We start from the raw sequence: 10,470 nt of genomic DNA, 5'->3' as shown, positions 1-10,470 counted from the left end.
AATCAATATAATTTTATCGTAAGCACTAATTCACCCCCTTCTTAGTGCTGACTTGATCTTAATAGTCAATGCCTAGGAGATTGAGCTTCTAGTGTTCCCACCGGCAAACCCTGCTATAGGTCACTAAATGGGCCAAACAATAAGCCCAATTCAGTCCTAATTTAGGCCTAATTTTTTTCTAATTGAGTTGGTAGGGTTAGACCCAAAACTAACTCAAATTAAGACTTAATTTCAACAAGAAAGACTTAAACAATTATAAGATAGTAAATCTAAGTTATCCGGCTTGTCATTTGTTCATCCGAACTTCCAACGAACTTCCGACGCATTGTCCGAACCTTCGGCGTATGACACAACCCATCGACATGTTGACTCTCACGATATTCGATCTTGGTGCAATGTTCTGATTCCTCCGACCTGATGCTCGTTCTCTAACTCCGGTCTAACATTTGATTCTTCTACATTAATTGTTTTATCTTTTCACGATCGAAGTTAGTCCTGCATCACTTTTCTTAACACATGGATTAGATCGTAAATTCATCAATTGATTTTATCATCAAAATTTGATATTCAACATTATCAAAGATAAATATACAAAATGCTAAAGAAATTATCACCCCACTTTTCGCAGTCACTTGAATCATATAAAAATAGCCATATGAATCCCATACAATACCAATAATAAATACTTGATTCTTTATGATATTTATCTCTTGGCATATTTCTCTTACTCTAAAAAAATTTAGGAAATGACTTACATAGGCCCAAATGACCACTTATTCTATTTTTAGGTGTACAAAATAAGTATTTTTTTTATTAATTTCATACCTTAAAGGTTAAAATTATATATTTTTATTTAATTTAATTTTAAGGTAAATTTACAATCACTTTGGGCCAAAAAACCACATGAATATTATTTGAAAAGGATTTCAAATTTTTAAGGAAAACAAAAAATTTTGGTGACATGAGTTAAATTAATTTCGAGTCCTATTTTAAAACAATATGATCTCTAACTTACCTCATATTTTTTAAAAAATAAAAATGTTTAGAAACGTTTAAAATACCTTACAAAGTTGTAAATGATTATTTTTCTATTTTAAGTGAATAAATAAATATTTCTTATTTATTCAATTCTCAAAGATTTTTTTTAATATTATCCAGTTGAAATTGCCTAATGGATGGGTTCATATGGAATGAGGTTGAAAAAGAAGACAAAAATTGAATATATTTTTTACTATTTTGAAAGGTGGGAAGGAAATCTCTATGAGAACAAATCAAAGTCAGGAGGCACTGTCGGAAAATAAGAAAAATAAATAATAATAACATTTTTTTTAAGGAACTTGTTATTATATATATATATATATATGTATATATATATGACAAATAATAAATAATGTTGAGAAATAGTCATATAGCGGCGTTGCATCGACGCGGCATGCCGTCCCGTATGTGCTCATTATCTCCCCGTGTAGGATTTATATCGCAGTGATTGTGCCGCATCGTTCTCGATCGTCCGATCTGCTCCCTTCCTCTCGCTCTACGCCTCCGCGTCCGAAACCCTAATATATCGAGCGATTTCGACCGATTTGGAGTCCCCAAGGCCCTGATCAATCTCTGTTTCCGTCCATACTGCGATCAAATGATGGGCGTCGAACTCATCGCCACCCCTCGCGTCGTGGTTTTGCTTTGATTTCCTTCTGGTCTTGCGTGAAACGGTTGCGCCTTCGCGAGATAGGTGGAAGGGCCCTTCTTGTTGCTTTGTTCATCCGGTGATTTCTGACGCTAGGCAGCAGTTGGATTTGTACCGGTCTCCTACTCGTGATTGCGTTGGTGCGATGGAGCCTCGCGTTGGGAACAAATTCCGCCTTGGTCGCAAGATCGGCAGCGGGTCCTTTGGGGAGATCTATCTAGGTCGGTGATCGCTTCTTCCCCTAATTTTCTGCGGCTTTTCAAACTCGACAGTGTGCTCTATGGGGGGTATTGTGACTGTTGTCTTGATTGCAGGTACTAATATCCAAACCAACGAGGAAGTTGCAATCAAACTTGTAAGTATATCCCATATATGTCTGCTGTTCAATCTAAATATTCTCTTTATGTTCATACTACTTGCTCACTTTATTTTTGTTTCACCTTGAACTTGTTCTCAGGCGACAGTTTATTCTTAGTTTTGAGTTTTTTAAATCTTATAGTTAATATGAAGAGAGAAGTTCCCGGGGTGGCCCGTTTTTCCCTTTAATGTTGAAGCTGATTAACTGGAAATGCATGTGGTGCAAGTTAATAGTATCCTTCAGATTGTGGGTATTTCACAGAAAATAAGTTATATGAGCAAAATAAAACCTTCTATGTTTTTTTTTAAATTCAAATCAATGGCATAAACTATTACGGGCTTTCTGTGACTTCTTTCTAAATTTGGTATAGACTCGTGTGACAGACTTCACTTTGCCTTGTGGATATCCCTGCTTATGCCAGGGAGAAGAACAACTTCTCCTTGGCTTTTGGCAGTATCAATTGGAGTCTCTGATTCAGTTCTGTAATCCTGTTTTGGCCTTTCGGATAGTTTCACAGATTGCTGTCTGTTGTTGCTTTTCATCTTTTGAGTACAACCAAAATCTGATGTTGCTCCGATGTCTGTTTTTAAGGCAGTGATTTGTAGGTTAGGATTTAAAAATTCATTCTCTGGATATGTTAAGTACTAAATTATGGCCTTGATAAATTTTATCATGTGTATACATTGAATTCTATTTATCAGGAAAACGTTAAGACGAAACATCCCCAGCTGCTCTATGAATCAAAGCTGTACAGGATCCTGCAAGGAGGAAGTAATGTTGTTCTTCAACATCATTTTAGTGTCAAGCAGTTTACTTCAAGTTTTTATGTTTCTAAGTGGTCATTCCATTTTTTCTTTTTGCAGCTGGAATTCCAAATGTGAAATGGTACGGTGTTGAGGGTGATTATAATGTTCTCGTGATTGATTTACTGGGACCAAGTCTTGAAGATCTGTTCAGCTTCTGCAGCCGAAAACTTTCTCTGAAGACTGTTTTGATGCTTGCAGATCAGATGGTATGCTATTCTTGTAATGCACCTTTTTGCTTTGACATAATGCTGTACTTTTCAACATTTGGATCATGCTTGATCTGTCGTTCATATGTTTAAAATTCTTTTAGTGGTAGTTGCCATTACGATATCGTCTCACTATGCTTCCATTACGAGTTAGTGGTAGTTGCAATTACGATTTAGTGGTAGTTGCCATTACGATATCGTCTCATAATGGTAGTTGCCATTATGACATTTGAATATTCTTTTGCTGGTTGCTTTCTTTGTTTAAATGAAGATATCTTCTCTTTATGAATGACCTGTCATATTCTTGCTTTCCTGACTTTCTTGGCGATATCATTTATCTCTATATCTTTGTGAATAATTAGGTGCTGCTTTGCTAGACGATAAAACGAGAGAATCATTTAATTTGATATTGACATGTGCTCAAGAGACCTACAAATACGCTAGTGAGAATAGATGAAATGATTATTATTAGTAGTAGTATGAGGGGTGGTAGGGGGAGATCTAAAAAACTTTAATAAAAATAATAAATATATATTCAAATGCTCAACTTAATTGAAGATATGATCCTTTGTTCCTCAGTTTCATCAACCAATAACTAATGTGCTTTCTTGATTTGCTCCTTACCCTGAATTGTTTGAAATAATATGCTTATAATACTTTTTTACTTTTCCATTGCCACACTATTCATGCCTGTTCATATTGCTGGACTCTGGCAGGTATCTGATCCATAAAAATTTTTCACTACAGATTAATCGAGTAGAATTTGTGCATTCTAAGTCATTTCTTCACCGAGACATTAAACCAGACAATTTTCTTGTGGGTCTTGGTAGACGAGTTAACCAGGTATGCCTCTAAATTTTTCTATATATTTTTTCCTTTTAGTTATCTACTTTGTTCAATTTCATCATTTTATTTATTGAGTTTCTTTTGCATTTCCATCTAGGTGTATATGATTGATTTTGGCCTTGCTAAAAAGTATAGGGATACTTCAACTCATCAGCATATTCCTTATAGGTAAGATGATATAATTGACTAAACTATATCTAAACAATATGTGAAAATATTTTGTTTTAGTTATTGACATTGTATGTTTGAAAATATCTGGTTTGTTATTTTAGCTCTTTAAACATTTGTCATGAATCTCTTGTAAAATTTTCTATAAGATGAACTGATGTTAAACCATGGTTTGCAATACCATACCATACCGCTTGGTAGGGGCGATATGTACTAGTCTGATAGAGGACCGGTATGGGTAGTATATAGGTACACCTTAGTGTACCGTGTGTTGGTATGTTCGGTATAGCTCGGTACATATCGTATTGACAGTTGATTGGTACACCGGTATGGTATGGTAGTCAGAACCTTGTGTTAAATAAGGTGGAGGCTTATGGAAGCAGTATCATGGTATAAGGCAGTTTCTTTGTTGATTTTTAAATAAACTATGGGAAAAAATAGACAAAGTTATATGGTGAAGAGCACCAGTTTTTCATGTCTTTATGAACCAAGAATATGCAGCTGCACCATCCATTTGTGCCCAAGCAATATTTATAAACCTTCAAACTGCATTGTTTTCTTTCCTGTGATGCTGGGGAAGCTTTGAAAGAGAGGATTATGAGTTCAACACTACTGGAACAAATTTACAGCTGGAACAAACTTTGATCTGTTATATAGTTTGCCGTCCTGATTTTGTAAGAATAGATCAGTGATTTAAAAAGCGCTAGGCGCCAAAAGGTGCTAAGGTCCAAAAACGCCCGAGGCGCTAGGTGCTCGCCCAAGCGCTCACCCGAGCGAAGCGAGGTGCTAAAATATAAAAATATATAATATAATTAATAAATATAATTTTTTAAAATTTTAAATTAAAGTATGCTATTAAATTAAGAAAATCTATTAACAGTATTGAAAATTAATAATTTCAAATAAACCTAACAATATTAACAGTATACAGTATACTGTTAACAGAAGGAGAAGAAGGAAGTGTAACGGGGTGCTGAGCCTGCTGACTGAGAAAAGAGGAAGCGGCAGCGGAGTATAAGGAGGCAGCGGCAGCGGCGAGCGGCGATAGCGGCAACGACAGCGGCGAGCAGCGGGAGGCGTAAGCGGCGACAACGGTAGTGTTTGCGAGCAGCGGCAGTGGGAGCAGGAGCGGGAGCGGGAGCGGGAGCAGGAGCGACGAGCAGCGGGAGGCGCGAGCGGCGACAGCGGCAGCGTTTGCGAGCAGCGACAGCGGCGAGCAATGGGATCGGGATCGGGAGCGGCAGCGACGAGGGTTAGGGTTCGGTTGTCACTTATATTAGTTTTAGTTGGTTCGATTGAACCAACTAACCATCGGAGACCGAACCAGGACCGAATCAGACCTAAAATCCTGGTTCGGTCGCCTTGGTTAACCTAGGTGCTCGCCCGAAGCGCCCAACGCCTGGGCTCGGGCGAGCGCCTAGGCGGCGCCTGTTTGAAGCGCGCCGCTTGGGAGATTAGCGAGGCGCTCGGGCCTCGCCTCGCCTCGCCCGAGCGCCTAGGCGAGCGCCCGAGCGCCTTTTTAAATCGCTGGAATAGATTACCCCCCCTGGGTGGACAATCTAGCATATTACAAAGAGTGTAGAAGATAACAACAAGAAGAAAAAATTGGAAGATATTCTTAGAGGAGACGTAAGAGATAAATAAGTTTTAAGTAAAATAAGAGAAGAATACTTTGTGAGATTAGTGAGGAACAAAGAAAGGGACTTGAGGAAGGTGAAAGAGTCACCATTTAAATGATTTTAGTAGAAGGCTCCAATTGCAAGCAGCTATATGCCTTTTTTGTTTACGGTATATCAACACTTATGGTATGTAAACCAAAGGTCATGGAGGATGGAAATTTATTGGACAATTTTTTAGTGAAAATTTCATTATCTAACAAAATTTCATACAAATTGACCTCCTTAAACTGAAGTCCTAAGACTTCATAGAACTTCTAAACCATTCTATAAGTAGAAGTAGTACATCTTGCTACCAAGATAACTCCAACTAGAACTCTAGATACACAAAGAAAGGGACTTGAGGAAGGTGAAAGGGTCACCGTTTAAATGATTTAGTAGAAGGTTCCAATTGCAAGCAGCTATATGCCTTTCTTTTTACAGTATAACAACACTTAAATGGTTTGTAAACCAAAGGTCTTGGAGGATGGAAATTTATTGGACAATTTTTTTAGTGAAAATTTCATTATCTCACAAAATTTCATACAAATTGACCTCCTTAAACTGAAGTCCTAAGACTTCATAGAACTTCTAAACCCATTCTATACGTAGAAGTAGGACATCTTGCTACCAAGATAACTCCAACTAGAACTCTAGATACACAATGAAACATTGCTGAAAAAACCAGTGAAAAATACATCAGCAAATTACTTTGTTGTTCAGCATTTGTTATGATTCCTTAAAATTTGATAATTTGTTTTCTGTTTTGTTCTACTTCTTGACTATCTGAGGATTTTCTTTTTAGTTTTAAATCATGATCATTTGCTTTGTTTTAATATAAGATTTACTTTTGTGAATTAGGACCATTTACACAAGCCTTTTAAATTCATAAACAATCATGAAAAAGGATAGAATTTTGTTTCAAGGCACATCATATATATACCACAGGATGGTCATCAATGCTGATTCTTTTTAATGAGGTTTTCTCTTTGATCTCAGATGAATAGCATTCAAGGACCAGTCCCTATGATCCAAGAAATTTGTGTTTCCTTCTTGAGTAGCTTCACCTTAGTTGACCCTGGCTATTGTGAATTTTTTACTATGGCGTTTACATTCCTATGTGGTGTGTTTTCATTTTGGTTGATCTCTTCTATCACACTTTTCATATCTAGGGCTTGTGACTTGATGTTATGGTTCCATAATTGGGTTTGTTGCCAGCACAAACTATCTATTTTTCTGGAGTTTGCATCTAATTATTTCCAGCTTATTTTAAATTGGTAGCACTGATATGGTGATGCTTATAGGCTATTTCTAGAACTTACTTTCTCTTTTGTGGTAATTCTTTTAATATGTTGCAGAGAGAACAAAAACTTGACTGGAACAGCAAGGTATGCAAGTGTGAACACACATCTTGGCATAGGTACACGGAATATTTTCTGATCATCTTTTTATTTATTCTGTTATATATAGCCTATTGTTGTTTATCTCACAATTCTACCTGTATTCCCTGTATTTTTATATGATTATTCTTTGGTTTTTCCATCTTGATTCTGATTGGTGTTGTTATTCTGCAAAGAACAAAGCAGGAGGGATGATTTGGAATCTCTTGGGTATGTTCTTATGTATTTCTTAAGGGGCAGGTATGGTCATTTGGTGGAACCTTTTACCCCTTGTCTATGTCTAAAATTTTTCAATCTATTCAACAATTGGCCTTTCAATTTTTTGTTTCCAGCCTTCCATGGCAGGGTCTAAAAGCAGGAACTAAGAAACAGAAATATGAAAAAATTAGTGAAAAGAAAGTTGCCACATCAATTGAGGTAAATTCCTTTTTGAGTTTTTATCTTTTCCCTCATTGTTATGACAATGGAAAATGTTCTTGTTCCCTAGGCTCTATGTAGGGGATATCCTTCAGAGTTTGCATCGTATTTCCATTATTGTCGCTTACTGCGATTTGAGGACAAGCCTGATTATGCGTATCTCAAGAGATTATTCCGTGACCTTTTTATCCGTGAAGGTTGATTTATCTTCTCACTGCAACCTTTTTCTTTTAGTGACATGGCTGATAAAACTGCAGAATATAAATGCTGGGTGTAACAATTCTCATCTCTATATCTCTTCTCTGCAGGGTTTCAGTTTGATTATATGTTTGATTGGACCATTTTAAAGATTCAGCAGACACAGATATCTGGTGTTCCTCCACGTGCTATTGTTAGTCAAAGGCACCAGAAACTGTTTGCTATTATTTTTCCATATTTGCTGAACAAGTATATAATTTTTTCTGCTATTTCCTAGGGTCCAAGTGCAGGCCCTAGCTCCGGCCTGGCTCCTCCCATCGCCAATGTTAGGCAGCCAGGTGATCTCTCTCCCTTTCTCTCTCCTTTCACTCGTTTGCAAATGTGACACACTGCTAACACATTACTATAGTTATTAACTCATCATATCTTGGATCTGTTGATTTTGACTTTGATAGTTTATTCTGCTTGTTTGTCTGTTTAGTTCTCTTCCATTTCTTCTCACAATTTTCTTCATTAGGTTGTGCTAATATCAGTCTCGGTCAATTTTGTTTGTTATCATATTCATGTTGCATGGCTTGCAAAATTATGTGGTTGCTTATATATATTACTTATGCTAGCGTGTTGATTAGAGTTTACATAGTCCATTTTTATAATTTGGAGGGATAAACTTTTTGAGATTGCATTTCAGGTGGTGCAGAAGTGCGGGCAAATGGTCGGTTAGTGATGGACTCTTCTCATCGTGCACGAGTTACACCTCCAGCTGAAAATGTAGGCAGCTTATTAAAGCAGAAGGCTCCTATAGGGAATGATCCACTTGCCATTAGAGATGTTATGGTGATTTTTTAATTCAGTTTTTTTTCTTTTTTCCTCAATTATTCTTTCTTTTGTGGATGTTAATGCGATCTGCATTGGTTTTACCTGTGGCTCGCATGGAAGGGCAACTCTTATGAAATAATCACTTTGGAAGAGCAACAAGAAAATGACAATTCTGAAATAAGAAATTTGCAACTCATGAAAACTAGATCAGATTCAGTGTGTCAGTATACTTCTAAATTAGTTTTAAATCTTTAGATTTGGTTTTATGATCTAGCAACTGACCTAAATATGTGCTTGACAAACCTTACAAAATGGATGAAATGAGGCCCATTGTTGTTGACATAGAGATCCATGACAAGTTGTTGTAAGTCAAATTATTAAAATTTTTTAGTCTGACCACTGTTGAAATGCTCAATTGAAGCTCACTATAATATGAATGAGATTCGGGAACTTGAATTAAAATGATTATCATATATGAGTAAGGTTGTAAAAATCTTAGACAATGAGCAAAATGTTTTTGCTGCCTCACTGTGATTCTTGTCTAGGATTAATATAGTATTCAGAAATATGTTGACCAACTATAAAATTTGAGGGTGTCCTGCAATTCTCAAACTATTTATCTGTTTTATATCTCTCAGATTATTATTTGGTATATGTTGTGATTTGAGGTTGTATATGGCTTTATGATTTGCTTGCAAAGTTTAGTTGTATTTCCTGTTTAAATCCACTGATGCATGATTTCTCTTTGCATAATATATTTAAGTTATTCTGTATAAACTCTGACCTCAAATGCATGCATATTAGTTTTCCAGTTCAACTTTTTTGGGACAGTCAAGTGGATCCTCAAGGCGGGCTGCTGTTTCTGGTAGCAGAGATTTGTTTGGCACAGAGGCAGATCAATCTCATGGTCGTACAGCAGAGGCCAGCCCAGGTACATTCCGCAAGGTTTCAAATGCTCAGAGATCCCCCATTAGTTCTGCAGACCACAGGCATACTTCTTCCAGAAGAAACATGTCTACCATTAAGAATTATGAATCTGCACTCAAAGGCATGGATGCCCTAAATTTTGACAGCAATGAAAGGAACCAGTTATAGTGATCGCAAGTCTCCTTCTGCAACTTCTTTTTTCATGTTCCTCTGTAGAAATTCATAAACTAGGATTACACCTTGACTTGTTCTCTCCATCGACTAGTGGATGAATAACTAGTCTGACTTCACCACTACGTGCTGATGTGAAGTGCCCCCAGATATGAAATATAAATTACAAGGTGGGCTCAACCCTCCAAAGAACGAATGCCTAAGATTGATGGTGTGCCTTCTCTGCTGTGTCATTGATTATTTTATTATAATTTCCGAAAGTTCTCGTGGTTAATTGTACACTGGCAAATATCTTTTAAAATTTAATGGGACTTTTTGTCGTGAGAAGCCAATTGTATATGTATCTAACCATGAGATCAGCTGTCTTTGAAATGATGCTGTTTGAGCTTCTAATGTGAAGTATATGTAGTGGGCCGTTTGTGCTGTAGTGGTGCAGAAAGACTGTTTTGGTTCTTCCTGGATGCTAATCGAGTCTGTCTATGCGTGCCAACTGTTGCAAGTGTAGGATGATGGCACGGACAAGTAAATGGTGGTCGAGATTTTTCTTTTCGGTAAATTTCCAAGAAGATTTTAAATTTTTATTTTTTTCTTGCAAAGCGTTTGCTTCTTGTTTTATTTTCACATACCTCTTATTTTTTTTAGAGATGAGATTACCCTTGGCATTTGTTCCATCATGATTATCTTTGTCCTATCATCTATTTGCGATTATCTGTCTTTCGTTATTGATACCGGTGTGATGCAGAATGGGGGGATGTAATAGAATAGAATTCGAAAAAAATCGATAGTACAGTTTGTCGAATAAAAAAAGTACGAAC

The 10,470-nt window shown here is 36.7% G+C and overlaps 1 protein-coding gene across 2 annotated transcripts; it reads left to right on the top strand.

Annotated features, from left to right (window-relative positions):
- Positions 1 to 1,447: 1,447 nt before the first annotated feature.
- On the top strand, positions 1,448 to 9,876 carry LOC135610069 (casein kinase 1-like protein 2). Of its 2 annotated transcripts, none has more exons than XM_065104055.1 (14): positions 1,448 to 1,908; positions 2,002 to 2,042; positions 2,747 to 2,816; positions 2,909 to 3,057; positions 3,805 to 3,900; positions 4,001 to 4,071; positions 7,085 to 7,146; positions 7,303 to 7,366; positions 7,459 to 7,543; positions 7,614 to 7,740; positions 7,852 to 7,934; positions 8,019 to 8,079; positions 8,430 to 8,575; positions 9,362 to 9,876. In XM_065104055.1, exons 1-14 carry the CDS (start codon positions 1,833 to 1,835, stop codon positions 9,650 to 9,652), a joined length of 1,422 nt encoding a protein of 473 aa, XP_064960127.1. In that variant the 5' UTR covers positions 1,448 to 1,832; the 3' UTR covers positions 9,653 to 9,876. The 2 variants fall into 2 exon arrangements, with proteins under 2 accessions (XP_064960127.1, XP_064960128.1); XM_065104056.1 differs by having other exon boundaries at positions 1,683 to 1,908; positions 8,430 to 8,509.
- The last annotated feature ends 594 nt before the right edge of the window (positions 9,877 to 10,470 follow it).

Source organism: Musa acuminata, chromosome BXJ2-4 (assembly GCF_036884655.1).
Source record: "Musa acuminata AAA Group cultivar baxijiao chromosome BXJ2-4, Cavendish_Baxijiao_AAA, whole genome shotgun sequence".
Lineage (NCBI taxonomy): Eukaryota > Viridiplantae > Streptophyta > Magnoliopsida > Zingiberales > Musaceae > Musa > Musa acuminata.
This window is presented reverse-complemented; position numbering and strand designations above follow the sequence as displayed.

Bases quoted from the DNA above. Each gene is read 5' to 3' on its own strand.
- LOC135610069 (XM_065104055.1), top strand. From the start codon at position 1,833: ATGGAGCCTCGCGTTGGGAACAAATTCCGCCTTGGTCGCAAGATCGGC. The intron at 2,043-2,746 runs GTAAGTATATCC...TCTATTTATCAG, and splicing joins AGGAAGTTGCAATCAAACTT to GAAAACGTTAAGACGAAACA. The intron at 4,072-7,084 runs GTAAGATGATAT...AATATGTTGCAG, and splicing joins CATCAGCATATTCCTTATAG to AGAGAACAAAAACTTGACTG.